Genomic DNA, 26,833 nt, shown 5'->3' on the forward strand with positions numbered 1-26,833 from the left:
CTCGAACTAAATCGCCCCAAAACACCACAAAAAAACCAGGAAGTTTTGGCGTACAGTTCGGTAGCACTCCAATAAAAAAATGTAACAATCACAATTATGGTCGCTGTGTTTTTCCACAGGGGAAAAAATCGCGACAAATCTTTTTCACATTCAAACTTGCCGCCACTGCCCTGTCATCCCTACGTGACATTGACAGTTCTGTGACAGGCGGTATAGGTTATGTTACGTTGCGACTTCTTCAATTACAAAAACCTTTCGATTTGTTGAATAATTCTTGATTACAACCACCTGAGCGTTTTTTCCGTACTTTTCCACGTGTAACGGTGTAGCATGATCGCTTTTCCGTGTTAATAACCGAATTCAATGGAAGTGGGTGAGGACCAAAACTCTGTCGACAATGTTGAAGGTACCACAATTCCCCTTTAAACGATCGTCTAACTTCTTCTTCCAGACCAAATCAAAAAACTGGAAGAGGAAAAGAAAAGAATCCAAGATGAGTTCAACATGCAAAGGGCAAAAATGAAAGAACTGTTTCTCCAGAAAGAAGGTAAGCTGCAATACTGTTAGCCCTCTTTGAGTGTCTTTTAGATGAGTTGCTGCGGCGGAATCATGAAAACGCACGGCTTAATGCAGAACTTGAGGATCTAAAGAGAGAGTTGGATGATTTGAAAAGTCAGATGGTTGTTGCTGGAATGACTCTTGAGAATAGTTTTGAGCAGGAAAAGAGGAAGGCTAACGAAGAGATTGCAACTTTACAACAGCTAGTGCATGGTAAGAAATGTATAACTCAAAGGAGGTGTTTTCACAGAATTTCACAGAGACTGTTGAAGAATCTAGTTCAACAAGGACCTTGTATGACTGTGAGCTCAAAAATTTGCAGTCTTACATCCAGCAGCTTCAGAATGAAATTTACGTCTTGAAGCAGCAAAAGCAGCAATCGCCTCATCACGCAGCTCAGGTAAAATTTTAGTCTTCTGTACTTTTAACTTTCCTAAATCCTACTGTTCCTTCTTTAGGAAACGAGCAGTTTAGCCCCCAGTGTCGTTCTCAACGCTTTAACTAAAGGCATAGTAAAAAAGTTAGGCGCTGATGCTTTCACTAACCAAGACAGCAGTGACGACAGCATTCGTAAGGTAGACAATAGTGACCACGTATGTTCTGTTTTTATTATTTCCGTTACTTACCACCCCCATTCTCACACCCTTTTGACCGGTAACTTTCCCCTTTCAGACCCAGGAAGATCCAGAGGTCCTGCGCTCCTTGATCGGACCTCTGGAAGACCAAATTCAAGCGCTGAAAGAGAAGCTTCGTGCCACCGATGAACAACTTCAAAAATGTCGCGAGTGCGGTCATCGCGAGCAAGATCGTCTTGACCACAACGTCTCCACGAATACTTCTTTTGATTCTCCAAAACACGCGACGTCGTGTGATATGTGCAGCAATTACGAAGACCAGTTGGTCGCGGAACAGAAAAAAACGAAGGATCTTGAGATTAAAGTACAAATTGCGGAAAAAGCCGCGGAACGACACAAAGAAGACTTGTTGAAAGAAATCGGGTTTCGTAAAGAAATGGAGGAGAAGTGGAATGAGAAGAAGGAGGAACATAAGCAACAAGTAGCGGAGTTAACTAGAAGCACAGAATGTGCGGAACAGGACCTCAAAGAGTTGAGGCAGATCTTCCAACAGACGTGCAGCGAAACGAATGAGATGTTAATGAGACTGACTAAAGGTAGAGAGAGAATACAAGAAGAATTAGCGATGTTGCAGAAAGAAAATGACAATCTGGTGGGGAAGTACACGGTGAACTCCCAAGAACTTCAAAGTGAAGCGATTAATCTTCCGAGCACTGTGGAGGAGTTGCATGAACTAGTTCTAAAGCACCACCAAGACTTGATTATTGCAAAAATCGGGAAAGAAGCGGCCGAAGAAAATGTTAATACGTTGCGATCCGATATTTTGTTGCTGAGGGATCAGATTACTAACGACCAACATGAGAAAGAAATGTTGGAAAACAATCTCGCTCAAGAAATCGATATGTTGAAAAAACAGAAGCACCAGCTAGAAAAGGAAAAGAAATTATATCTCGCTAACCAAGAGAAGCTGGAGAACTCGGATAAATCCAAAGAAGCTAAAATCGAGGAGATGCAGAAGCACCTCCATGAAGCCCTCACGAGTAAAGTAAGAAAAAAGTCTCAAAGTGTAATAAACATACCAAATTTTATTTCTCTTTAGAAACAGTTAGAGGACATCATCAGCGAGCTGCGTACGCGCGTCTCCTCCCTTCAACAAGAGTTGGACACGAGCGAAACCGTCCAAAAAGACTTTGTTAGATTATCCCAGAGCCTCCAAGTACGTCCCTCTACTCTAAAATCACATATTACAGCGATTTTTCAGGTCCAACTGGAGAAAATCCGAGAATCCGACACCCAAGTGAGATGGCAACACGACGAAGACGTCAAAGACTGCCCCACCTGCCACGTTGAATTTCTTGGGTCTAGACGAAAGGAACATTGCAGGCACTGCGGTCAAATTTTCTGTCAAAACTGTCTTAGTCGGACTGTGGAAAGCGGCGCTAGCATGCTTCCCTCGAGAGTTTGTGATGTCTGTCATACTTTACTAGTCAAATCGTCTGCACCCTATTTTAGTGAGGCCCCACCTATGACTTGATGTGCGGGTTGTTTAATACCTTCTAGAGTTTAAATTGTATTCTCTACCTAAATCTATTGAACTTTAAAGTTGTTTTAAGATAAAAATTATAAATTTCATTGAATCAAAATATAAAATTAGAAGAAATAAGAGTTTTCTTGACAGGGGGAGGTGTGGAGCCCAAAATTATAAAAAATGATGAATTTACTCAAACAAATTAAGATATCTTATAATAACTCATGATACAATTCAAACTTAAGATCTTCTTAATTTCCTACAAATCCAGTCATTAGTTTGTTACCTAAAAAAAATACCATCTTACTTTCTTAACGATATTTCTTTTAAGTCTAAGGGTCTAGCCCTGCGTTTACTCAGCCTTCCAGTTTCTAAGACTGTATTTCCTTCTTTGTTTTTTTTCCGAGATTTGTGCCCCTTTTTCTCTTTTGGTGGCGTGTGGAGTGGACTCTTTTGTGCAGAAAAGTTCTCCTTAACTTGTTGATTAGGACTTAATCTCTCCTCAGAAGACGATTTTTCTCTCACCGCCTTGGTTTTCCTAGCAGGAGACTTTTCATGTTTTAGAGACAAACTCTTCTGAACTGAATTACTCTTCTTAGTTTTTTTTGCCTTGGGTGATAAATTTTCCTTTTTTACTGAACTTAAACTGTCTTTCTTTATGGACAAAATCTCTTTGACCTTTCCGGCATTCAGTGGACTTGGTCTGTGTTTTTTTGGAGACATGGACAACGGATTGCTTCTAGTAATGCGTTCTTTTTTCCTAATGCTTATAAAACTGGGGTTTCTGGAATTGTTTTTTTTACAACAAAAATAAAAATATTAATTAGTTAACCATTACCTAAGTACTGGAAGCAGTTCTAATCTGAAAAAGTTCTGTTAGAAAAATTTCAAGGATTTACAAACACTTACTGTTCCATTAAATGCAACTTCAGAGGAGTGTTTGAGTTATCTAAGTTTGCCGATGATGAAAGGAACACCTAAAACCCAAAATTATTACTGAGGTTGAATAAATTACCCAAACATACTCCAACGTTGCTATTTGACGTGTTAACTGAATTAGACAATTTATTTAAGTGAGCTTCCATAACATCTCTAGGAAGTCTTTTTAAATGAACACTAACTTCTCTTACTACAGTTTCTTCTTCCTCATCATCTTCTAAAATTATTGACAACCTACAACATCAAAATTGTTTCCAAGAATTTAAAATAAAATTACTAACTCTTCCTCAAAGGACTCCTCAGTGTTTTGTGGGTCACTAGACCGTGCACCCTCTGCTTCTAAAACTTCCACAATTATATTAATTCAAGAATAAATCAAACCTACCAGCAGTTGCGTTTAATTCTTGTAAATTTATAGGTTCTATAGGAATCTTGCGACGTGTTACAAATTTTGTTTGTGCTGAATTCAAGACAGGAGTTGAAGAACTTTCAGGCTGGGGAGTTTCAGGAATCTGTACAGTTATAGGTGTGGAGCTTATAGGAACATCTACATTTTTTGGTTGTAATAAAATTGATTTTTTAGATATTGGTGAAATCAATGCTAAAATCAGAAAATTAAGACAAATTCTAACTCAAACACTCAGCTCACATGATGCTCTGCTCATCCGAAGAACTCCATTCATATCATCTGCCAGTTCCTCAAAGATTTGCACATTTCTTTGTACATGGTTTGTTAACTTCTCAAGTAAATGTTTTAGAACCTTAAAAAATATGTTAGTTGATTTCACAGACCCTATTACTCCCTTGCTAGCATACCTCATATCTTTTCTTATACTTTGCATTTTCTGCCTGCAGAGTAGACAGCGTCTCCTTCATTTGAACATTTTTTATTCTTATTTCTTCAATTTTCTCGTTCAGCCCATTGTCCGTCATTTTACCATAAAATTACTGCATTTAATTAGATTAATTTTGTTTTTTTCAGATAAACTTTTTCATTTAAACTCCACAAAGCCAAACCCAACGTGAACCCAACTGTCAATATGTCACTGCTCGGGTCACAAGGTCAAAAATCCCTAACTTAAGACCGGCACGACTTAAGGGCGGGGAATTTGAAATGACTCGGTAACCGAATTTAATTTCCGTTGTGCGAAGAACATCAAAAAGACGAACAAAATTGTACTAAATAATGTCACAGTGTCACGTTTTGTTGCGTAAAAGTAGGACTAGGATTTATTGATTTTTTTGTCTCATTTTGAATAAAATTAAAGGCGGCAGATCTCCATCAAGATGATTTAATTCCTCCATTTTTAAAAGTTTTCGGTTCAATCACGGACGTACGACTGGGGGTTAAAGGCGGGGCTCCCACGTTGTGCGACAAAGATGATAACAGATGCGTACTTCTGAACTAGAGGCAATTGTGAACTACACGCGGGCGAAAATGGTACGGTTCGTCGGTCTGTCTTGAGATCTTTTAATGGCAATTTCCCAAAGAAAATGCTAATTGAATTTTATTGATTTTCTCGAAATAGGTATGTGTGTGTTTTCCCAACTCTGTGTTGAATTTTCCCTGAAACTGTAACCGGAATTCGGCTGCAACGGATTTAAAGGTACGTGCACACTTGTAAAAACACCATTTTGGATTTAATTTTTCTCATTTCTTTGGGTGGAATCTCGTTTTGTGAATGAACTTGCATGCGTTTTTTAGGCTTTCGTGTTTTTTTAGTAAGGTTATGTGGTTTTAGAACAGTGGAGGATGGGAGATTGCCATTTAAACTACAACCCCCCTTGTGACGAGAAGTTCTGTAAATATTCGTATTCGAGTTGGTGCCCCACTTGCGAGAGAAACTCCCCGAGACACCGATCAAAAAGCGAAACGAACAACGAGTGCCGAAGAAAATGCAAAGATATGAAGAGTCTGTCTCCTAAGAAGTACACGCGGAGTCAAGAATACGAGAATATGGATTTGGAACTCGACTATGATAAAGACTTTTGGTACGGAACCCCCAAAGAAAACTACCGCCACATTCGATCAAGTCAGCTGTGTGAATTGCCAACTTCATACATCACAAACAACTGCCAAACTTCAAAAATTCTACCAACTGACAAAAATTATGAGCCGCCGCTAAAAATGAAGCAAGGAGACTTCTTAGAAGTCTTTAAATACGAAAAATCGAAACATAATTTTACGAAGAAGCCTCAAGCAAGAGATCAAAAACAGCCCTACTGCTATGACAATCATTTGAGTTTTGATACGAGCACGTATTTTGATAAAATTCGTGATACTTCGAATTTCCATGAGCGGTATTTGAAGGAGATTGAGGCGGTTAGAGAGAGAATAGCGACGTGGAAAAGCACACTGAAAACTGAAGGCGATGCCCCCAAACAGATGAAATCCATTCCGGTCCACGGCGATGCTCCCAAAAAACAAGAAGCGAATTTCAAGCTTCCAGAGTTGTACGAATATGGGTATAAAAGCATTGGCTCAAAATCGGACATTTTTTGTATTAGTCAGAGCGAAATTGCGCCTCGGCCCAAGAAACTCGCCATCAAAACGAAGAAAATTAACGTAAATCGGATGAAAAAAGGGAAGCTACCGGCCCCCAAGGCGACCACCACCAAAGTCTCCGACTTCGCGGAGAGGTAAGAATGAAATTGTGTGTTTAATTTTTTTTTTGGCTAATTTGGGCGATTTCCAAACAAAAACAAACATCAGAAATCGACTTTTCTTTTGCCAATTTCTCCTGTTTTATCACTGACGGCGCGTTTCTCCCATTCCAATTTCTTCAAATATTTTCCACCCAATTTCGAAACTCAGGAAGACTGCCAGCCTATTAAGTGAGTGATTTACGATTCTCACTTAATCGGAGCGCTTTGTCTATAGAACGTCTATTTTTAAGTTGTTCTTACTCATTTTGCGCGAATGTTTGGAATAGTTTCGCGCCGACTTTCCCGAATAGTTTCACGTGGAATTTTGAAATGATTTGATCTTGTTGATGGCCGCCAGTGATTACAGCGGTTCTGACGAGAGCGAACCTGAAGGTACCGAAGAACTCAACGGAGACGACGACTCGGAGAGTCTCAGCGAAGCTGTAGAGGCGGAGTCGGAGGACCAGGTTATACACGTGCAGCCAAGTAAGTTCCGAAAAAACAAAGTTTCCAGTGAAACTTTAATTTTTTAGGTGGTGGCGACGTGTCGGCATGGCCCATCCGCCCGAGTCTCTTCCCCTACATCCCGCCGTACATCCGCTTCAGCACCCACGACGCGGAAGTCCCTTTCAAAGTTCCCGCAGGTCGCAACCACTTCAAATGGAAGCTCAGCACGATAACTCCAGTGCTTGTTCGGAAAACTTTGACGAATTCCGGTTTCGCGCTGGTGAGAAGTGAGTTCACTCGAGGTGTGCCCCTTTTCCTTACTCCTTCCTCTGTCCCTCGACTTACCAAACGAACCTCTTCACTGTTGTTGCTTTTAGAATCGAATCAGTGGCTTGGGACGTGGGGCAAACACATGAAATCGCCGATGTTCAAAACACTGAAAGAAACTCAGAAACTCAATCACTTCCCTGGTACCTTCCAACTGGGCCGAAAAGATCGGCTCTGGCGCAACTTCCAAAGACTCATCAATAAATACGGATATAGAGAGTAATTATAGCGGTGTTGATCAGAAGGGTGTTGCAATGACGGTTTTAGGTTCGGGTTTATTCCACAAACTTTCGTTCTACCTCAGGAACTCAAGATACTCAAGCAGAATTGGGAATACAAGAATGGAGGCGGCGAGGCCTGGATCATCAAACCGGTGAGAAAATAAGAGCATGAAACTGTGCACTTAAGTGGTGTAAAATTCTTAAAAATAGATTCATTATTAAGAGCAAAACGTCTAATTATAACACGACGCTGCTTGTTAATAACACATTTGGTTTCTTCGTTTCAGCCGGCGTCGGCGCGGGGCACAGGCATCAAAGTGATAAACAAGTGGTCTCAACTACCGAAGAAGATGTCGCTGGTTGTGCAAAAATACATTTCAAATCCGTACCTGATAAACGGGAGCAAGTTTGATCTCAGACTGTATGTTCTGGTAACTAGTTTTAACCCTCTACGTATATACTTGTATCCAGACGGCTTAGCGAGGTTTGCAAGTGGTAAGACTCTTCTTCTTGAGCCCCAGGACCGTTTAACACCACTATTTTCAGCCAAATACAGCGGGGATGCGAAAGATCTCAAAGACCGATACGTGCATTTAACGAATTACAGTATCAACAAACTTTCCAGCCAATACACAGCCAATGAGGACGCCAACGCTTGTCAGGGGCACAAATGGTAAAGATCGCAACTGCACAATCTGGAATTTCAATGTTTTTTTGTTAGGACTATAACAAAGCTGTTGGAGTACATGTCGAAGCAAGGCGTAGACACCAAAGCCTTATGGAGGAACCTGCAGTCATTAGTGATCAAAACAATCATTTCCGGTGAAGCCCCGATCCACCAGCTATGCGAAGAAAACATGTTAAGTCGTTACAACTGTTACGAACTGTTCGGTGTCGACGTCCTCCTCGACGAAAATCTAAAGCCTTGGCTTTTAGAAGTGAATATTTCGCCAAGTTTGCATAGTTCCAGTCCGTTGGACGCCCACGTCAAAGGTCCTCTAGTCCAAATGCTTTTTGACCTCGCCCAATTCCATTTTCCACCCAGACTTTCCCAAACCGTCCGCGAAAGCCCCCAATGTTTCGAACCAAAGCTTTACACGACCGCTTTAACGAAGAAAGAACGAGAAAAACACGTACTGTTCCAACAGTACGAGTGCCGACAGGATTATTTACAAGACATCTTAGCGGAATTAACTGGAGACGACATCAGGAAGCTGACACAGGCTGAAGACGAGATGACTGTGAAAGGGCGATTTGAACGGATTTTCCCGACGGCGCAGACCTTCAAGTATCTTAACTTCATGGAAGTTAGGTACTACAACAGGCTGTTTGACGCATGGGAATGGAAATTCGAGAAGAACAGACAGGCGGGGATCGAGTTGTTGAAGGCGCGGTGCGCCGAAAAAGTGCACTTAAAAGTCGCTCCGCAAAGCACAGTTGCCAAGGTAGGTCAATTTGTGTGAGTGTTGGTTGTGGGCTTTCTGGGATATTTAATTTTATTTTTTATTTTGATACTACGACAAAGGCGAGAAATTTCGTGTTGGCGACACTGCAAAGTGTTTGTTCCCAATGTCGCAGTAAGTTTTTGGGTCGTATCTGTTTTGTGGTTTTATACTAATCACCCCAGCTGATGGAACGATAGCCTTAGACAGTCATAGATTAAACATACTAATAGGTAGGACTTAGAACTAATTTGTGTTTAGACAACTGTAGGGCCCTAGTCTCTGTCTTTTCAGTTAGGAGTGTACGTTTTGAACACCAGAAAAACACTTTTTTGGCCGCCTATTTCTCGTATTCGTGAATTACCTCTATTGTCATTAATAGAGCCTCAAATTTCGAATAAGAGGAGTTTTTTCACACACCAATAATGCAAAGAATTCTGTTTTTCAGCCTGGCGATGGAAAAAAATGACTTCAAAGTGCTCAAATTGTTGTATAATCGACGTGATTAGGTTAATTTTGTTTCATTTGATTAAATTATTAAGTTTTCGTCACCTGTAAATATAGAAATCTGAAAAACGGCAGATTTTGTTTTATTTGTTCTCATAAGTAGTTTTGTTTTTGTATGTGTCCAACTTTTCAGGTCATTTTTGGTAACGTGAAGCTACCAGAATCTTTTTGGCATTTCGCACTCTTGGCTGTAACTTCAAAATTTAGAACAAACACGTAATAGCCTATTAAAGTTTTTATTGATTAGTCTATTATTAGCAATATTTTGCGGTACTTCAAAAGGACAAAGCGAATATTAAACCGCTATAATTGGAATGTCGCCTAGAATTTTAGTAGTACATAATTCCGCTTCAACAAGATGTTTCTAACTGTCTAATTCAGCACGAGCCTAGCAATAGTCGGTGTACTTCCCCTGCAAATTCGCCATGTGTTTATTATTTCTCTTTTAGAACTCGCCGAGTACGACCCCTGGATGTGTGAGTCTTCGGCCGTCGAAGGAAGGCCAGAGTCGTCCGCTAGCCGAAATTCTGCAAGAAGTAACAATCGAAACCACCCCTAGTACTAATTAATTCCGTTGTGTATCATTGTACTTTTTTTTACTAAGTCGATCAGTTGAATTGGTTCTTGATGTGAATGAGATGGAACACCAGCATTTAACTGCCAAATTTATAAGGTGTTTGAATTTGTTAAATTGTCGTTCAAATATTCCATTTACATTTGCATTTACAGCAAATTCATGTGTTTTTAAGTTTTTTTATTGATGACTTATGTATTTTAGTCAAAATAAACTATTTATGTAAAACATCACTGATTTTCGTCAGCCTCGGGGGGCTCATTTTGGGGGATATCTATCCTTTGCACGGTCACATTTAACTGCATTCGAATGTCCAACAAGAAGCACAAGAACACGATGAAGAGGGGCACTTTCAAGCGGAGGGAATAGCCCAGTTTTAATAAAAACATCAAGGATTCTGCAAGGGCCATTTTATCGCCATTTAATGACTTCGCTGAATTAAAACTAAAATTAACGAAGACTCACTGCTGTTTAAACGTCAAAATTTGGAGAACTAAAACAAATACGTGATAATTTGTACTGGCTCATTTTTGAAATGACGTTGTTGACAATTTCTAGGTTGACAACCAGTGCTGCCAACCGTTTCTAGTAACTTTTGTTTCCACGTGTAACCGTTTTCCTAAAGTGAGGTTAGATCTCTAGAACATAAAACAACATGGATGTTGTAAAAGATGTTTTAGAAAAATCGGCCAAAGAGGCCGAAAAATACAAATCAGTGGAAGTTAACAAGTTTATTGATATAGACGTTGGTGCCTTATTAGCTATAGATTCTAATCCCCTCGATTCCAACGCATTTAGGTGAGTCATTGAGGTTATTCTTCCACGCTTGTTCTAACTTGTATAATTTTTCAGACGTGCTACAAACGACTATCTATTAAAATTAACGCGAGATAACACTCAAATACTCTTCAATCAAATCTGGGAGCTACCAACTGAGAGAGTTGATGAAGCTATAGTTGTTAAACTGCCCAAGCCAAAGTTCAGGTTACCACGGGGTAAACCTGTCCCTAAACCCCGAGCGCTGACAAAATGGGAACAGTTTGCCAAAACCAAAGGAATCGTCAAAAAAAAGAAGAGCAAACTCTCCTGGGATGAACAACTCAAGAAGTGGATCCCACTTTATGGTTTCAAACGTGCAGCAGCCCAAAAAGACAAAGACTGGGTTTTAGAAGTCCCCCAAAATGCAAACCCTATGGAAGACCAATTTGCTAAGAAAGTCGAAGCAAAGAGTGAAAGAGTCGCCAAGAATGAGCTACAAAGGCTGCGGAACATTGCAAAAGCCAAAAATGTGAAAGTTCCAAGGTTTGGACTAACTAACCCAGATGTGTCTTCTGCTAAAGAGGTGTGTATCATAAAACAAGTTAAAACAAGACTTACAATGAGTTTTAGTTGCAAACTGCGGTAACAGTGGCGAAATCGTCAACGGCAAGTCTTGGCAAGTTTCAAGAGAAACTTCCTAAAGAAAAAGAAGCAAGAGGAGTTGCCGCCATTACGCCGGGAGCTACGAGGAAGCGAAAATTGCCTCCTATTTCTGGAAGCGACGAAAAGTCGGCCAGTTTAGACATCATAGAATCTGTGTTAAATAAACGGCCGAAGATTAACGTTCAAAAAGCCGTGGCTCGACAAATCAACGAAGAACAGATTCAGTAAGTATTTTTTATTGATATCAATTTGCTCTTTTTTAACATCGAATTTGAATGACTGGCAATTTGCTTTGAACTGGACGACACACTGAGGTTAAATTACTTAATGTTTAGTCATAAAGTTGATAATTTGAAATGAAATGTATTACTTCTGATAACATACTCATGACTGTTTTTTTTTGTAGGCGATCGGAAGAGAAGAGCTCCTCGCAACGACCGAAGCGGTCGCGGAAGTCTCACAGTAGTAGTGGTGGAGGCGCCGGAAAAAAGAAACCGAAGAATGCAAATCGACCCCGAAAAGGGAAAGTTGCCGGCGGTAGGAAGCGACGTTAAGTTAGTTTTGTATCTATAATTTAGAGGTGAGTTAAATATAAGTTGTTTCTCCTTGTTTTTCCCATCCCAAGCTAGGATCTTTCGATACGGCCATGTAAACCAGTGTTCCTTGTCCCGGTAGCGGCTTAGCCGCGACGTACGTCCTTTTATCCGCAGACCACCGACATGTAAAAGTTCTTTCGTCTTTGGCTCCCGCCTTAAAATTGTTATTTAATTATTATTTTTGCAGTTAAGAGTTTGACCTTTATACATTATCATCGAGTGGAGAAGAGCCGAGAACGTCATCTGTTTGGACTGCTTTGTGAAGAACTTGCAGGAAGTACTTGAAGAAACTGTTTCGGTTCCTCTTTACTGTCACATCAGTGGCTTTCAACGATCGTAATTTCAAAATCCACTTTTTGCATATGTCTTTGTCTGTAATGAGATTGTATATAATCGGTCACTGTGTATATATTGCTCGTATTTCTTCCATTTTAAATAATGGAGAGGAATTGTGGAAGAGGTGTGGTTAGTAAACAAGACTGATTCTCAACGTGACCTCACAGCCTGCCAATAGTAATGTGGTTTCATTCACGTGTACATCCCAGATTGGTTGACAATGACGCGAAGAGGAGGAGCTACGTTTATTAGCTACACCTCACATTATAGATTCCCAACAATAATGTGAAGTTATTATTGTCGAGTCGATGTAAAACTAACATAACAATATATTGATTTCCATACAAACTTCGTCATTTAATTTAATCCTGCAGGTTACCTCTAGGGTGCTGAACCGACTCCAATAAATTCTTAGCGATTTCCATGTTAGTCCTGAACTCCTCGTCGTAAACATCTAAAATTTTCTTTCCTCCGACCGTTGGTGACTCCATCATTGACTAAAATTTCGTATTGATTGCGGCCGAATGACAAACTATGACAATTAATTTCAAATCACCATAGTAACCGACTCTCATTTACTAATTCCACTAAATTATGACGTGCAACTTCTTGTTCTGCCGGGATGAACGTACGAAACAGTGGTTGTGTTCCCGATTTGGAAAACGAAGGAGTTTTTCTAAAGCCTTTAGATGTCCCCAATTCCGAAGAATGGAAGAATTCTAAAAACGCTTTGCCGCCATATGAACGCATGCACGCGCACCATACGCTGGCCAGTGCGCGAAGATACGCGTTCTTCAAACCCTTCAGGTGAGCCGATAATTAATCAATACAAGTACATTTTATCTATAGTCTCATTTTTTTTTTATTTTTCTGGGGTATTATCATTTCTGACCCGGCGCCTCCACCATTTCACACATTGAACTTTGCAGCCATTTGATTCCCCAAGATGACCTGGATTTCGTTCTGGACTCCCCTTACGACCACTCTTTGGCAATCTTCCCCGACACTATAGACACGTACTTGCAGCTCGAAACCATGGGGACTTCTACCTGGCGAAGACTGCGCAACACATCAGACTTAAAATCTTCGCTGGAGGCTCGAGCGAAAATTGTGGCTCTGAAGCAAAAGATTTCGGGCTCTGGAGTTGGGTTACCGAACTCTTATCATCTACCTTTCCGACTCAACGAAGTACGTTTTGTTTCGTTACGTTCTGTGATCTTAGAAGTTTTTTAGGGTCATCCTGTCATCGTGAGTGGGCTTCGTGAGCGCCGCCATCCTAGTAATGTCAAGTTAATGAATTCTTCGCATCATTCTCCTCAGACTAACGCGGGGTATTCGCGGCAAGACTCCGATGGGTTGCTCTACCAGTATTAAGTAGTTTGTTTAGTTTGATTAAATTTGGGAGTCGATTAATCTTTTATTAAGTTTTACATATACAAAAAGATATACATTGGAAAATGGAGGGCGGGCCCTTATATTGCTACAGCTATTATAAAAGTACATGAACCATCGTTTGGTAAAAATCCAGCTCGCTTACCTAAGATATGTAAAAATAACCGGTACTTTGAGCTCGGACACTAAAATTTACGTTAAATGCATTACCTGGTAAACACTTGACAGTGTCGATTACAGTACAACATCAATTGTTCCTTATAAGTACGAACTCGAAACAAAAATCAGTATATACAATATAGAAAACACTACCATACATGTAAAAGCATCAAAATTCAGTACCATTGGTGTGAAGGCCATACATTTTGGCAGTTGGTTGGATTATTGGCTAGTTTCTCACAGTACTTAACTGAGACAAGTTGACGTTGTCATCACATTAATTCTTAAAATAATAGGAGCACATTTAAAAATTAACATAAATACAATAAATAGAATCTCAAAACTCACTAAAAATAACAAAGCAAAAAAGTGATTAGTATTCCCATTGGGTGGCATTCTCGATTGAAGAATCACCCAAACGGAAACAGCCATTTTTCCCTGCTGTTAGGTAATTTCCGGCGGCAGTTTTGATGCAAAGGCGTGTTGGCTCGCGCAATTCCAAGTAAAACGCTTCGGGGGTGTCAGAGTCGGCCGTGACGCCCTCACTGTCCACGTGCCAGTACTTGCTGTTCTGACCTAGAAAAAAATGTTTTTAAAATGAACAAACATGAAAAAATTCAACCCACCTTTAAAATGCACAACTCCCTTCTCGCCCCTCTCCACTTGAATCGTCTCATACGTCGCTTTATTGCACTCCAATTTGGGACTACTCGCCGACTTGTATCCCACAAATCCTTGTTCACTTTTCAACACCAAGATCGGCCTGTTCACCAGATAGAAAAAGTACTTGCAATTCTCATCGATGTTATCCGCGGTGGCATACAAATGTCCCGATCTTTTCGTAATCACGTACCGGCCGTTATTAGCTCTGAAAGCGACCGATCCATCGTTCTGCCACGCTAAATCAAACAAAGCGTTTGAAGAGCGTTTATCACCAGCTGCTTGAATGCCACCACCGGTTTCCAAAGTCCAATATTTGTCTTGCATGGTGCGGATGTACCATCTCTTAGTGCTCCAGTCGAATTCCAGTTGGAAGGTTTCATGGTCGGAAATCTCATCTTGATTAGCGGTGACGTCCACTCCTGGAAAAATACAGGAGTGAAGTGGGTAACAGAGCGTGGAGGATGAGACGAAAATACTTGAGGATGGTTAATTAAGCGCGATATGTACACATGCGTGTTAATAAGTAATTAATTTACGCTAATTAACCGGAGAAGTGTTACTAGCAACTGGTTTATCTGGAATACAAGGAATTGTGGCTGGGATTTATGGGACAATGTACAAAAGACAGCTAAGGTCTCGAAATACCGCTCCATTCATATTTGTTGTGTCTAGAAATAAACGCAGTTCATTCATTCCAAGTTTCATTGCAAATTGTCTCAACATTCCAAACATCAATAAATGGAAACAGTGAGAAGCCACCGCTTTCCTTTTTTCTTCGCGAAACAATCCACATTTGCCTACAATAAAAAAAAACAAACCGGAAACAATTACAGTCACCAACGAAGCAAAAAATCCATCTTCAACTGTATAAACACTTGCAATCGTAACTATAAAAAACCGTCTCGATGGAAAAAGTAAGAACAACCTTGACTACATCTTTCTGCAGATGCTTGGAGGAAGGAAGGCGTGCAATTTACATAAACATGAAAGGAAATTCGATATAACAGTTTTCTGTAGATGATAACGGCAATGGTCGGGAATTACCGGAAACAATCAACCTGTTTGTTAAGTTCAACGTCATGTTTCAAGCATATATTTTGCATAATTGCAAGAAAAGAGCAATCAGAATAACACCTGCTGGAGCCATCCGCGAGTTGTATGCTTCGGGCGCAATACGGGAAAATGATCGGTGAAGAACAGGGTCGAACAGAAGGAAGCAGAAGTACAATGAGAAGTCATTAATTTCCGGGTCGAGCAAGAAAGAAAGACCACAAAACACGCGATGAATAATAGATAGAGTTTAGAGACATTGATTAGAACGATTTCAGAAAGACTTAAAGCCCGGCCCTGCTTCCTCCTGATACAGCTAATCGCCTGGGGTTCAAGAACTTCCGCCCGCTTCAACCGACATCTTATCACAACTCCCCACTTCATTTTATTTATAGAAATCAAACAATTCTTTTCGATAAAACAACATAATTGGAGTTGAACATGGTTAGGGTGCAACATCTCCATTTTTTCTCATCCCCCGGTTAATTAGAGAAAACCGGCAACGCGGCACAGGGGAGACGACCAAACAATCGATAGTCAACACCCCTGTTCAAGGCCGTCTGCATACGTGGGTGTGGAGCCCCACATGGCCCAATCATAACACCTTCGCAACGATTGACTCGTACAGTACCGGATTATTGACATCTGTTGAAACATGTGACGGATGGGAAAAAATGTAAACACAATTGGCGTCAGGTGGGTCGTTAACTCGTCAAAACGGTACCAAGTGAGGTCGTGAAAATTAAGAGGTGGTATTTATTTAAATACGGCCTAATACCGTACGACTACTTTTGAATTTTTTTCGCCCGGAACCCTGCACTGATTCTTGCACATTGGAGGTCAAGGTGTACAATGTAATACCGAAAGTCGCCTCAGGCTGCTAACATCTGCACAGCGTGTACGCGCTCGATACCATCGTACTAAAGAACGAATCTCACTGACCTTGCTTAACGGAGACGAACTTCGAGTTGAGGGCGGCAACGAAACTGGCTTGGGGAAGCGAGTCCTCCAGGGAAAAAAGCTCGTCTTTTGTGACGGAGTTGGAGCGTGTCTTCAGCACAGCCTTGGAACCAATCGGACTGAGATAAGCGCCGGTGCGGTCCCGTAGCGCTAGTTGGCCACTGTGGTACTCCGCGGTGAAGAGACAGTCCTTGGTGCAGGTCTCCACCAGCTTACCTTCAAACAGACATTCATTCTAACTCTATTAACTCCACCAACTCACCTCCTAGAGACAAATACTTGTTGTTACACGTATGAATCGCGTATTTCCCCGACTCATCCTGTCTAAACTCCAAAGTAAACAACGTGTCTTCTCCCCAAGGAATGTTAGCATCAACATGAATCTCATCAAGATTCTCCGACAAATGCGCGAATCTCTTTCTTCCAATCGACCGAAGATTCATTTGCGGTCGAGCAGCCAGGTGGATATGCCAGAACTCTGGGTCTCCTGGAACTTTGGCAGTGCAAGTAAGTTTGTCCGAAGAGGCGCCTAAGAAGTATCCCCGCACCACGTTCTTGAAGGCCCAACGACCACTTCCGTCTTCAGCCACGCTGATTTGGAATTTACTACCAGCTTCTTTCTCGTCGCTTTCACAGGTCACGTTGCCGAACGAATCGACGGCGAGGTACTTGTCCAAGTGAGAACGCAAGTAGATCAGACCTGGAATGGGATGAGACGTGGAGAAATCTTTTCAGGGAATTTTTATTGTCGGAGATGTTGAGCATTGTCGTTACGGCGTGATGCGTTAATCTTTATTGCTTGTTGCGATTCGCTGCGGCGGCCACAGATGGTACCCATTGGGTACTCCAATGCAGTCGTTAAAGTTATTAATGAAATATTGCTTTATGAGGCAGTGATTGGCGCTTTTTACTGCGCGAAATGATGATTAATCGACTTGTTACGGCCCCAAAAAATGTTCCCAGCTTGCAGAGATAATTTAATATTCCATAAATTAGAATTAATTATATAATTAAATTAGGAAAAACCTTTGCCAATGTAAATTAAGTTTCTTAGAGGTCTAATCCAGTTATTAGAAAGTGCAATAAAACGAAAGGAGTGACAAATCTAAAAGCCTTACTGTCTCCAGAGCTGGCAGTGTCGGGCTCCAGAGTCCAAATCTGCTTCTTCTTCAGTGAAGCCCCATTGGCGTTAATTTTAAATCCGAACGTCTCGGCTGTCAGATACCGGTGCTTGGAGTTAATGAGTCCAATTGTCCAGCATCCTTTTAGTTGGTTCTGAGTGATGATGTCCCCACAACCGTTCAAGTCGCCTCCATTGGCGTGGTGGCCGTTAATTCCATTCATCCTTAACTGCAACAAAAGTTAGAAATGCAACGTTCTGCTAACCTGCACTTAACAACGTCCTGTCATTCCTGACAAGAACGTCATAAATCTTCATTTAAAAAATTATTAAAATGATGGTCACGGTGACAAATTTTTGGGAATTTTCGAAAACAGGAAACCGATTTTTGGTTTTCCGTCCCGCAGTGCTGCCAACCGCGAATCAGAAAGCGGTTGAATTTGCCGATTTCACTTTCTTTGTCGCCAAAAGTGTAGTTCTACTCGAGGGGCTCCAAATAAAAGCAAGTTTTCCTTTTTACATGGCTGACATTCCCCAGATGCTTTTTCCTGGCAGGGTGAACGGACTTGCCGCAATTTCACACGAGTACCAACTTCAAACAAAAATCTCATCTAATTCATTATTTTTTTAATAACTACACTAAATGGGTCCTAATTAGTGAATTTCGTGGACGTGGAACTGGTTCTTTGAATTTAATCAACCACTGTTGCCACGCCGATCAATTTACAAAAACCAGGCACGGGTCCATCTCTAATAAATAAAATTAATTAGAAAAGAACAGGAAGTCGCGTGCAACGGACCAAAACAGAAGCGAAAACGCCGATAAAAATTGTTATGGTCACACGAATATCTTTGTCGTGAATTTTTTAGGGTCTTCGCCCAGTTCCCACGGGAGAAAAAAAAATCTCCGAAAACACGCGTGCCATTTTTGAATTAGTTATGCAAATCGGCGGGAACTGTGAATGAATGGTCCCTTTTAGGGCAAGTTCAAGGTTACTACAAGCTAAATATAGAATTGGGTGTCTGTCGAGGACGCCCACATCTATTTAAACTGAATCTGTACAAACAACCAACGGAAACTAGAAAGTTCAGCATTGTGATTTCATTAAATGAAGTTATTAAATGTGCTAATCAACAACATATGGTTGGTGGATTTTATGACGCTGCTAGTTAAATTTTCCAAGAATTTTTTATGGACCAGGAGGTCACGCTTCATTTAGTTTCAAAGGCAACAACAATAAACATTCCTGGGTTTAGTAAGTACTCCTTTTATCAACATCCGTCACTCTCATACTAAAAATATGTGCTTTGATCCTATATTCAGAAAAGCATTGAACTTTTTATTTTTAGGACAGACTTTGTCATGTTTGTGTTGGTATTCCTTGGAACTTGCCCAGAAGTATCGATTGGTCCCGTAAGTGTGCGCAGTGATCACGCAGTTGGTAACAATGCAATAATATGATAACTTCAAAATTTTTCAGATCACGTGGTTTCAATCAATATGGCGGCTACTTGTCAAAAAAACTTAAACTGCACGAGCCAGGAATGAGACCACAAGAGAAAAACCGCTAAAATGAAGATGTCTAAGAAAAACGATCGGCTGTTTCCTTATCACATTGCAAATTGCAGCAAGAATGAAACTAAAGCATAATTGGACGCGTCACGTGATCGTAAAGATCGCCATTACACAGACCACGTGATTTGAAAAAGCGTCCAATTATTTCAGGTGAAATGGCATAAAAACGTCGATCAATTAAGCAATAATTGATGTAACGAAACGATCACTCTTTTAACGTTTAAATTGACGGAACGACAATTCGTGACGTCATTATCGGTGCATCGTTGCAGAAAAAAATAGCAGGCTTGGCAGTGTGCTTGGGTGAACGACTTCGCGCTTCAAGGTCACTATCTCTGATCAATCAGAGTAGGAGTTGATTCTTGTATTCCTGAAAATTGTCAAAGGTCATCGTATGCAACAACTTCATTCGCATATGACAACGATCCGAAAAGGTCAAGTTCAATGGTGCCAATAAAAAAGAGCCGAAATTTATTTTTGGGTCTTCAATCCTGGACTATTCTTATTACAATTCGGAATGCGTATATGCATATATCATCCTTGGCAGAATAAAACCGTTGTTTGCGTCGTTTGGAGAGTGATATTTGCATTTTTAGCTGGCAATGGCTCGATGTAGTTATTTACAAAATGTCAGATATGGTGGAATTTGAATGTAGAAAGTAGAGCCAGCAGATTCACCACGGCTGACTCCTATTGAATTTGTACGGTAACGCTCATTGTCTTCATGAAATGTCAAAGACGTGATATTTGATCGAAGATGGGAGCGCATTAATAACTTATAAACAGCACTGCAAATAAAGACTCGAAGAAATCGCTGATAAGATTTTATTGGGGTCTTAACATTCGTGCGAAAAGAAGAGCAGTGACGGCGGAAGGCAGATTTAATCATGAAGACTTACAGTTAGAGAAAATGAAATGTTAAGACTAGTACTATGGAAAATCTGATACGACAAACAAGCAAAAATGTAAAAAGAAAGACACCCATTAATGGATTGCATCTAATCTGCTCAGCTTATCTAAGCAAACCGACAGGAAACAGTACTTTCTTACCGCGTTAAATTGAATTTAAGGAAGTTGTAAAGGAAGGAACGCCTGTTTTAGCCAACTTTTTAGCTTTGCAGGAACTGCATATAAACAATTCTTTAGATTTTATTGCGAAAGTGAAAAAAAATTAAATCCAGAGATCAATCATCGTGATTAAAAGTGAATTATTTAATCCGTACATCAATCATCCTAATGGGAAAAATAATTTTTAAATCCAGATATTACCTAATCATCGCGATAAGTATGAACTACAGGGAATTTTTGAAGATTGACCTTGATACCACTGCATATGATCTCTCGATTTTGACGTTGGCAACACTGAATAAACAATCGATCTGTCGTTTTTGTTTTTCACTGCTGCCAACCAACGTAAAAATGAACTATAGGTGACACCATTCTCTAGATAAAATTACATAATTGACTATTTGATGACATTTTACGTTAATTAATTTATCAATGATTACGACTAGAATTCTATTGTTGTATGCTAGTTCATTAGCTTTGATAATGTAATTATTATTTGTGGATTTGTCCCATTAATTTTTCCAATCATTTCTCATTCTGAAGTTAATTGGTACACACAAGTATAAAAAACATTTGAAGCGTCAAAACAAGCTCCGGTATTTGAGACGAGTTGGTAGCTCTGCCTGTTCCGTTTGACAGGTTAAGGTTAAGGAGTTTTTGACGTTTCCAAAATGTCAACATTGACAGAAAAAAATTATGAAAAGGATACAATAAAGAAAATACATTAAAATAGAAGAGTTATGATCACAATGAAGATCCATGAATAAAAAACAACAATAATAAACAATAGCATTGACATAAAATAGAAATAATAACAGACAATTAAAGAAATAGAGAGTCATAGTATAATACGAATTATTTCAATTGTCCTCAAGTTAGGAACTTTTTTCGCTTTAAATTGGCACTGCTTGGCACTGCTTTTGAAGAAATTCAAACCTATCTCAAAGACGGAATGCCCTTGACAGGTCTGTTCCCTTGAAAATGCACCAGGTGGACCCGAAAATCAATACTGAATGCAACATTCGATTCCCAATCCCCAAAGCATGAATCAGAGACTTTTTCCCGCTGACATTCCGGTACAGTCTTCACACCTTATTTCCAAGGGGTTGCAAAATTACTTTATTCCAAACTGTACCGGTAAAATTTTCGATCGGTTTCCGGTGATGGGGCGTTTCCTTTTTATTAAAAATTCACGAAACGGATAATACCGATTATAAATTCAAGACGTGGCTTAGACTATCCCCAGGAGATCGTGTTTCTTGCAAGAAATAGTTACCATTGTTTTTATGGTAATATCGTTTCTTGTTCTTTATATAGTCTAGACGGAATTAAATTTCTCTGTATTTTTTCCAGAGGAAAACTATTTCATGGGGGTGTAAACTCAGTGTGGGGCGGCGCAGAAAAAACACATACCGTGAGATTCTAATAGAGATCCAATAAGAGAAAAAACACTCACTACAGGTCTACCACTGAAAAAGAAACGTTTTTGTTGTTTTTTTTTGCGGTTGTTAGACACTTGTCACCTCACCAACGCACGCAAGAACCGCGATGGAACTGCGGCGAGCAGCTTAACGCGAGCTTATATATTGGGGTGGGGGGGAAAGCCGGTGTTACAATAGGAAAGACGGCAGCAGGGGGCAGAAATGTGATTCATGAAGGAGGAGAGCAGGGACGGACTCCACCAAAAGCGCAAAATTCGAGTTTATGCTCTTCCTTGCTTGTTGGGATAAGATCCTTGAAGTTTCTTCTTATTATCTTATTAGATCTTTTGGTTATTTTAAGACGATTTTTTTGAAGTAAATAACTCATATTGAGACTAGAAAAAACGTCTTTTTGTCTGAGCTTAATGTCTTCAGTTCCTTTCACTTCATAAAAACTAGCAATTTTACCAGCTACACATTCAGATATTTATTCTGAAAATCAGTCCACTCTAAAAGGCAAAACTTGTCTCAAAGAAATTACTCAAGAATTCAAATAAAATTACTAGGTAGAATATTCGTACTTAATATCATAATTGCACTCAATGTATTTACTGTAATAACAAATTAAGAAGTTAATAAAATTGTTTCACGATTTCAGTTTTAGATTTGCTTCAATTTTCATTTTTTTGAACTCTTTTACAGTTGAATCTACTAGCTTTGCATACCCATCACAGCAGACACTTAAGATGCATAAGTTCTTAGATAAAAACAGGTAATATTTTAACATACCGAGAATTATCAGATTCATAAGTACATGTTTGGAATTTTTGAATTAATACTTCACAAAATACCTCTCCTTTTGCACGCAGTATTTATGCAGAAACTGTTTACATCACGGTGGATAAAAATCAAAGAGGAAGTTGTGCTCGAGAAATTATGCACGTGTAATTAATTAATTATTTATTGATCTCGGATGGTCTCAAAGAGTAACACCTTAAAAATAAGACGCTGAAATATCCAGGTAGATCTATGAAGATTTTGTGCACGTTTTTTTGTTCCTCCACCTTTTTTAGTCGAACACATGTGCACATGTGTTAAACTAATAAGGCAATACAACATAATTGACATATCATTACCAGTCTGACCAAGTCTTAACTTTCAGACTTCGTGCTCTGAATGCTTAAAGTTCCATATCGTTCCCCAGACATTGAAATCAAATATGTTTCGTACGCCACTGCGTCTTTATTTGTTTTTAGTTTTTCTATTTGTCCCTGAATTATCGAATACTCTAAATTAATCTCGTCGCTACTGCCCTGATATCCTATCTTTAATCCCACGAATTAAATTAAAAGCAGCGTTCTCATCAGATACCGGCGTAATTAGACCATTTCTGCATATGTGTCTTTTTTGGGTTAGAAATTCGATTCATGTGCGCGCACGGGCCTCTTGCTCACCCAACAAAACCAATTGAGAAAAATTTAATTTATATCTAATTTATTTTTAGAAAGTTCCGGCGTTATCTTTGCGATCAGCATTTATTAATCTTTTCTCTCCGTCATGATCCATTCTTTCAGCAACACCAGGCCATGCACCACGACTAACTGTAGTTGGATTGTTCTGACGTGGTTTTTGGGGGCGGCGGCACTGATTTAACACCACAGAGACGGCAGTACGAGTTTCTTTCGGGAAGCAGATGACGTCGGTGTCACCGGTACTACCATCGCTCCAAGTATCTAAAACACGGCGATGAAATTTAAGAAGTGGAGAACTGAAGTACCTGAGCACGAGCAGCAACTTTCTTCGTCTACCCTTATGACTCTTTCCCTGATACTGGCTAACAAACTTTGGTAATTTTCGTTCGATTGTCTCTTGAGGAAATCGGGAGAAGGTTGTCCTCTTTGACAGCAGCAGGTTGCTGTGGGTTTTCTGAAGTCTGTCTGAGTTCCTGTGGTGATTTTCACGATTTTCTTCGCCCCCAGGTCGGACAAAAGGAGATGCTGCATTAATTTATGTCGTGGTAGAGCTTTTCCCAATTTGCTATCCCCCCGACAAAAATTTGCCATTTTGACTTTCTCTGAAATTTGACAATGTTTTGGATTCATGGGTAACTGTAATCTTTGATCGCATGTCGCCGTCATCACTGACCATAAAAGAAATAATGGTTTATAAGAATGTAACCGTTCCTTTGAATCTTAACAATTCACACTCTGATTAAGGCAGACATGGAAAACGAACCGCTTAATTTTGTTAATTAATTGTTGGTATTATAATTATATGTACCAATACGCATATGGGAGGATTTTGGGACTTTACGGGTAATAAAAACGGTTTAATTAGGTAAATTTTGCTAACGGAAGTGGGTAAGAGGAACCCGTGCAAAATTTTCAGACAGATGGTAAAATAGGTACTGATCAATAAAATTGTAATGTTACTTTTCAATTAGTCGGATGGAGTTATTTGCAGATAATAAAGACCAGTTATGTTCAATCTGTTTTGAACATGCATTTGTTGTTAATTGGACACGGTTTACAACAGACGGAGCGTTTATGATTTTTATGTGGAATTTATTATTTAACACTAAGATCTCATTGTTAAGAACTTTTTTCACCAGTAAAGAAACTACTTTTTCTATTCTTTTTTGCCAAAAATTCAGTTAATCCTTTCAAACAAGATTTTGCCAATTCAGCTTTCGCCTTATTCTATTTACTCACATTTTATGTAAAAATATTAAAAAAGTGGTTTCAATGTGATCAGTATGACTGCCCGGCTGGAAAAATAAAATTACGTATTTACCGTGCAGTTTTATCTCTCAGGTTACATTCTTCTTCTTTGCATTAAGTTAAGTCGTATGGAACGTTGTAATTGGTTGAATTTTTAAACTATTTTTGTAAAAGGATGAGTAGAAGCTTCTGCAGTAATTGCTGCGTCACTGCTACATTAATTACTGTTAATTATAATTATGAGTATAACAAATATGTAGAAATTTAATTTTAATAATGATAAACTGTGACCCAGATTTAATAGCCATAACCTGAGATGTGCGGGAAGTTCGCGCTTTGTACCATAAAACATACATAAAAAATAGGAAAGTTAATTTAATCGATGAACTAATTTTACTATTATACGAAAATTATATGATACTCATTTTACGTAGAATTTCATGCAGAATCCAAATTTTGGGTAAAAAATTACATAGGACAACAAATAACTGAGTTATAGCCGATTAAAATTTCGAATAGTTGATTTTTATTTTAAAAACTTTCAACGCTCAATATCTCCGAAATTACGACAAAAAAAAACAAAAACTTTATAACCCAAAAATATCCATTAAGGTAATTTTAATTTGCATCATTGTTCAATACTCACGTTTATGTATAAATTAGAACACGCAATCAGCGTTTACACATTACAGTTCTTTCATTTTGCGTCCAAGAGGCTCCTGCAAATTAACTCCAGCGACACAGTTAACTGCAATAACTGCATCACCATTAATTTATTGCTAAATTAACAAATAATATGTAGAAATTTCATTTAAGTAATGATAAACTGTGACCCAGATTTAATAACCATAAACTGAATCCTTTTTAAAATCAATGCTAATATCTTATTTATTAACATTAATAAACGCAGAGTTCAAAAACAGTCGCATTATGAGTGTGCAGAAGCACTTTTTGTTCAAACAATAGTGCAACTCGTCAAGATAGCTCCGAAGGACAAACTCTAATTAAATGCATTTCATTCAAATGATAACAAATCCTATTTAGATAAGAATCTAGTCAACTCATGAGCGCCGCTCAACATGCACCAAGACGAAGAAATTCCTTTACAGGATTTCCAATCCGTCAAAAAAACAGAACCTCCACCAAAACGATTCAATGCTTATTTCTTTTTGATCGCTGCTATAGGTGAGACAACATCCCAATAATTTACCATTTCAAACTTCTCTTCTAGCTAATTTACTCAGCTTCGCTGTGGGATTCTCCGGAGTGTGGGTCACACCAGTCCTGCCAAAACTCAGTGAGAAAAGCACAGATAATCCGTTTGGACGCCCCATCACTCCTTCAGAAGTTGCGTGGATCGCTGGGTTAACACCGCTGGGTTCCGCGTTGGGTCCTCTAGGAGCTGGGAAAATCGCCAATGTTATTGGACGCAAAGGAGCGCTTCTTATTATCGCATTTCTTTTGATTTTTTCTTTCGCGATAACGGTTTTTGCGAAAACGATTTTTTGGTTTTACGTTGCGAGATTCTTAGCTGGGGTTTCTTTGGGTAGTGCTTACCCCACACTTTCCGTGTTTTTTGCGGAAATCTCAGAGAATCATAATAGGGGAGCGTTAGGGTGCTCGATGGCGATTTTCGTAGCTGTTGGTCTGAATTTTGCTCTCATTGTTGGTCCCTATCTTACCATTTGTAACTTCTCGCTTGTTTGTATTTGTCCTCTTGTCATTTTTGTCGTGTGTTTCTACTGCTTGAGTCCGGAAACTCCATCGTTTCTAGCATCTACCAATGAGGAGAAGAAGTTATCGGCAAGTCTTATTAAATTGAGGAACAAAACAGCGGAAGAGATCAACGCGGAGTATGATAACCTTCTGGAAAATGCCCAAAAGACTCAAACTTCCACTAAGATGAGCGATTTGTTTAAAATTCCTCATCTGCGACGCGGCTTGGTTATTTCTTTAGGTCTTAGCATGTTGCAACAAGGCGTTGGATACGGCGCTATTCTCTCATATCTGCAGGCTATTTTCGAAGCCGCTAATGTTAAACTGAAGCCGGAGTTTTGTGTGATGATTGTCGGAAGCTTCCAGTTACTCGGCACCATCTTGTCGTCTATTATTGTCGACCGCGCCGGTCGCAGAGCTCTTCTTCTTGGCTCCTCCTCCGGAATCTTTCTGACTCTGGCAACTCTAGGTGTCTACTTCCAACTAAAATCCAACCAGTTTCCAGTTGAATCGTTTTCGTGGCTGCCAATTCTGAGCATTGCCATCTTCGTGGTGTCGTTTGGTGTGGGCATAGGCCCAGTTCCTTGGGTCGTGATGGCCGAGCTCTTCACTTCGAACGTCAAACCAGTGGCTGCTACCATCGTCAGTTTTGCTTGCTTCATGGTCATGTTTATTGTCACTGTGATTTTTCCCTTTTTATCATCAACTCTCGGTATGGCCAAGTGTTTCTTTATGTTCTCTTCGATCTCCTTCGCCGGGTGTGTGTTCATCTACTTTCTGGTCCCAGAGACTAAAGGCAAAAGTGTTCAACAAATTCAAGATTTGTTAACTGAAAGTCGTAAATAAATCTCATACTTTGTTTGATTCTCA

General features: G+C 39.6%; 9 protein-coding genes, 1 long non-coding RNA gene and 1 pseudogene across 16 annotated transcripts; 6 read left to right on the forward strand and 5 right to left on the reverse strand.

The window, feature by feature from the left end:
• Positions 1-157: 157 nt before the first annotated feature.
• Positions 158-2,796, forward strand: Rbpn-5 (Rab GTPase-binding effector protein rabaptin-5). Of its 2 annotated transcripts, none has more exons than XM_088042012.1 (8): positions 158-406; positions 452-547; positions 589-771; positions 819-958; positions 1,017-1,151; positions 1,231-2,178; positions 2,233-2,349; positions 2,395-2,796. In XM_088042012.1, exons 1-8 carry the CDS (start codon positions 364-366, stop codon positions 2,665-2,667), a joined length of 1,935 nt encoding a protein of 644 aa, XP_087898138.1. In that variant the 5' UTR covers positions 158-363; the 3' UTR covers positions 2,668-2,796. The 2 variants fall into 2 exon arrangements, with proteins under 2 accessions (XP_087898138.1, XP_087898139.1); XM_088042013.1 differs by having other exon boundaries at positions 1,017-1,133.
• Positions 2,797-2,832: 36 nt separating this feature from the next.
• LOC148171579 (uncharacterized) lies at positions 2,833-4,646 on the reverse strand. 3 transcript variants are annotated; one of them, XM_088042042.1, is made up of 9 exons: positions 4,417-4,646; positions 4,250-4,361; positions 3,986-4,201; positions 3,882-3,939; positions 3,783-3,834; positions 3,571-3,638; positions 3,500-3,523; positions 2,969-3,445; positions 2,833-2,920 (listed from the first exon to the last, which is right to left on the reverse strand). In XM_088042042.1, exons 1-9 carry the CDS (start codon positions 4,531-4,533, stop codon positions 2,902-2,904), a joined length of 1,143 nt encoding a protein of 380 aa, XP_087898168.1. In that variant the 5' UTR covers positions 4,534-4,646; the 3' UTR covers positions 2,833-2,901. The 3 variants fall into 3 exon arrangements, with proteins under 3 accessions (XP_087898168.1, XP_087898167.1, XP_087898165.1); XM_088042041.1 differs by having other exon boundaries at positions 3,693-3,834; XM_088042039.1 differs by having other exon boundaries at positions 3,687-3,834.
• A 431-nt stretch (positions 4,647-5,077) lies between these two features.
• Positions 5,078-9,997, forward strand: LOC148171580 (tubulin polyglutamylase ttll-4-like). Of its 3 annotated transcripts, none has more exons than XM_088042009.1 (11): positions 5,078-5,207; positions 5,343-6,240; positions 6,605-6,732; positions 6,780-6,980; positions 7,071-7,239; positions 7,288-7,393; positions 7,529-7,736; positions 7,788-7,914; positions 7,963-8,686; positions 8,767-8,818; positions 9,640-9,997. In XM_088042009.1, the coding sequence occupies exons 2-11, from the start codon at positions 5,354-5,356 to the stop codon at positions 9,747-9,749; spliced, it is 2,712 nt and encodes a 903-aa protein (XP_087898135.1). In that variant the 5' UTR covers positions 5,078-5,207; positions 5,343-5,353; the 3' UTR covers positions 9,750-9,997. The 3 variants fall into 3 exon arrangements, with proteins under 3 accessions (XP_087898135.1, XP_087898136.1, XP_087898134.1); XM_088042010.1 differs by having other exon boundaries at positions 6,614-6,732; XM_088042008.1 differs by lacking the exon at positions 8,767-8,818 and having other exon boundaries at positions 6,780-7,239.
• LOC148171581 (uncharacterized) lies at positions 9,411-10,338 on the reverse strand. The gene has a single exon (XM_088042107.1). It carries the CDS (start codon positions 10,172-10,174, stop codon positions 9,995-9,997), a length of 180 nt encoding a protein of 59 aa, XP_087898233.1. The 5' UTR covers positions 10,175-10,338; the 3' UTR covers positions 9,411-9,994.
• Positions 10,339-10,350: 12 nt separating this feature from the next.
• Positions 10,351-12,466, forward strand: LOC148171582 (ribosome biogenesis regulatory protein homolog). Its single transcript, XM_088042049.1, has 5 exons — positions 10,351-10,562; positions 10,617-11,106; positions 11,154-11,410; positions 11,593-11,766; positions 11,970-12,466. Exons 1-4 carry the CDS (start codon positions 10,420-10,422, stop codon positions 11,738-11,740), a joined length of 1,038 nt encoding a protein of 345 aa, XP_087898175.1. The 5' UTR covers positions 10,351-10,419; the 3' UTR covers positions 11,741-11,766; positions 11,970-12,466.
• Positions 11,772-12,176, reverse strand: LOC148171583 (uncharacterized; the record flags this gene model as incomplete). Its single annotated transcript, XM_088042332.1, is given in 1 exon segment — positions 11,772-12,176. A coding segment is annotated over 1 exon segment (405 nt), but the record flags the coding sequence as incomplete, so codon positions are not given.
• A 100-nt stretch (positions 12,467-12,566) lies between the features above and the next one.
• LOC148171584 (protein CFAP276) lies at positions 12,567-13,533 on the forward strand. Its single transcript, XM_088042075.1, has 3 exons — positions 12,567-12,925; positions 13,048-13,306; positions 13,352-13,533. Exons 1-3 carry the CDS (start codon positions 12,741-12,743, stop codon positions 13,490-13,492), a joined length of 585 nt encoding a protein of 194 aa, XP_087898201.1. The 5' UTR covers positions 12,567-12,740; the 3' UTR covers positions 13,493-13,533.
• Positions 13,523-21,689, reverse strand: sn (fascin domain-containing protein singed). The gene is made up of 6 exons (XM_088042022.1): positions 21,520-21,689; positions 17,461-17,692; positions 16,605-17,042; positions 16,325-16,558; positions 14,296-14,751; positions 13,523-14,245 (listed from the first exon to the last, which is right to left on the reverse strand). The coding sequence occupies exons 2-6, from the start codon at positions 17,684-17,686 to the stop codon at positions 14,043-14,045; spliced, it is 1,557 nt and encodes a 518-aa protein (XP_087898148.1). The 5' UTR covers positions 17,687-17,692; positions 21,520-21,689; the 3' UTR covers positions 13,523-14,042.
• LOC148171586 (uncharacterized) lies at positions 17,928-19,050 on the forward strand. Its single transcript, XR_015770505.1, has 3 exons — positions 17,928-18,718; positions 18,813-18,876; positions 18,944-19,050. It is a non-coding gene; the product is annotated as an uncharacterized LOC148171586 (long non-coding RNA).
• An 886-nt stretch (positions 21,690-22,575) lies between the features above and the next one.
• Positions 22,576-23,675, reverse strand: LOC148171587 (uncharacterized; annotated as a pseudogene). The gene is made up of 2 exons (XR_015770498.1): positions 23,305-23,675; positions 22,576-23,260 (listed from the first exon to the last, which is right to left on the reverse strand). The product of XR_015770498.1 is annotated as an uncharacterized LOC148171587 (transcript).
• A 1,511-nt stretch (positions 23,676-25,186) lies between these two features.
• On the forward strand, positions 25,187-26,826 carry LOC148171588 (facilitated trehalose transporter Tret1-like). Its single transcript, XM_088042027.1, has 2 exons — positions 25,187-25,432; positions 25,479-26,826. The coding sequence occupies exons 1-2, from the start codon at positions 25,327-25,329 to the stop codon at positions 26,807-26,809; spliced, it is 1,437 nt and encodes a 478-aa protein (XP_087898153.1). The 5' UTR covers positions 25,187-25,326; the 3' UTR covers positions 26,810-26,826.
• Positions 26,827-26,833: the final 7 nt, after the last annotated feature.

This window comes from Gnatocerus cornutus, chromosome 7 (assembly GCF_029298725.1).
Source record: "Gnatocerus cornutus isolate USDA-ARS CGAHR chromosome 7, icGnaCorn1.1, whole genome shotgun sequence".
Taxonomy (NCBI): Eukaryota; Metazoa; Arthropoda; class Insecta; order Coleoptera; family Tenebrionidae; genus Gnatocerus; species Gnatocerus cornutus.

Bases quoted from the DNA above. Each gene is read 5' to 3' on its own strand.
- Rbpn-5 (XM_088042012.1), top strand. From the start codon at position 364: ATGGAAGTGGGTGAGGACCAAAACTCTGTCGACAATGTTGAAG. The intron at 772-818 runs GTAAGAAATGTA...AGAATTTCACAG, and splicing joins TTTACAACAGCTAGTGCATG to AGACTGTTGAAGAATCTAGT. The intron at 959-1,016 runs GTAAAATTTTAG...TTCCTTCTTTAG, and splicing joins CGCCTCATCACGCAGCTCAG to GAAACGAGCAGTTTAGCCCC.
- LOC148171579 (XM_088042039.1), bottom strand. From the start codon at position 4,533: ATGACGGACAATGGGCTGAACGAGAAAATTGAAGAAATAAGAATAAAA. The intron at 4,362-4,416 runs GTATGCTAGCAA...ATATTTTTTAAG, and splicing joins AGTATAAGAAAAGATATGAG to GTTCTAAAACATTTACTTGA. The intron at 4,202-4,249 runs GTGAGCTGAGTG...TTCTGATTTTAG, and splicing joins TCGGATGAGCAGAGCATCAT to CATTGATTTCACCAATATCT.
- LOC148171580 (XM_088042008.1), top strand. From the start codon at position 5,354: ATGGGAGATTGCCATTTAAACTACAACCCCCCTTGTGACGAGAAGTTC. The intron at 7,394-7,528 runs GTGAGAAAATAA...TCTTCGTTTCAG, and splicing joins AGGCCTGGATCATCAAACCG to CCGGCGTCGGCGCGGGGCAC. The intron at 8,687-9,639 runs GTAGGTCAATTT...TTTCTCTTTTAG, and splicing joins CGCAAAGCACAGTTGCCAAG to AACTCGCCGAGTACGACCCC.
- LOC148171581 (XM_088042107.1), bottom strand. From the start codon at position 10,174: ATGGCCCTTGCAGAATCCTTGATGTTTTTATTAAAACTGGGCTATTCC.
- LOC148171582 (XM_088042049.1), top strand. From the start codon at position 10,420: ATGGATGTTGTAAAAGATGTTTTAGAAAAATCGGCCAAAGAGGCCGAA. The intron at 11,107-11,153 runs GTGTGTATCATA...AATGAGTTTTAG, and splicing joins ATGTGTCTTCTGCTAAAGAG to TTGCAAACTGCGGTAACAGT. The intron at 11,411-11,592 runs GTAAGTATTTTT...TTTTTTTTGTAG, and splicing joins ATCAACGAAGAACAGATTCA to GCGATCGGAAGAGAAGAGCT.
- LOC148171584 (XM_088042075.1), top strand. From the start codon at position 12,741: ATGAACGTACGAAACAGTGGTTGTGTTCCCGATTTGGAAAACGAAGGA. The intron at 12,926-13,047 runs GTGAGCCGATAA...TGAACTTTGCAG, and splicing joins GCGTTCTTCAAACCCTTCAG to CCATTTGATTCCCCAAGATG. The intron at 13,307-13,351 runs GTACGTTTTGTT...GAAGTTTTTTAG, and splicing joins TACCTTTCCGACTCAACGAA to GGTCATCCTGTCATCGTGAG.
- sn (XM_088042022.1), bottom strand. From the start codon at position 17,686: ATGAATGGAATTAACGGCCACCACGCCAATGGAGGCGACTTGAACGGT. The intron at 17,043-17,460 runs GTAAGGCTTTTA...ATCCCATTCCAG, and splicing joins CACTGCCAGCTCTGGAGACA to GTCTGATCTACTTGCGTTCT. The intron at 14,752-16,324 runs GTCAGTGAGATT...GTATTTTTCCAG, and splicing joins GTTCGTCTCCGTTAAGCAAG to GAGTGGACGTCACCGCTAAT.
- LOC148171588 (XM_088042027.1), top strand. From the start codon at position 25,327: ATGCACCAAGACGAAGAAATTCCTTTACAGGATTTCCAATCCGTCAAA. The intron at 25,433-25,478 runs GTGAGACAACAT...CTTCTCTTCTAG, and splicing joins CTTTTTGATCGCTGCTATAG to CTAATTTACTCAGCTTCGCT.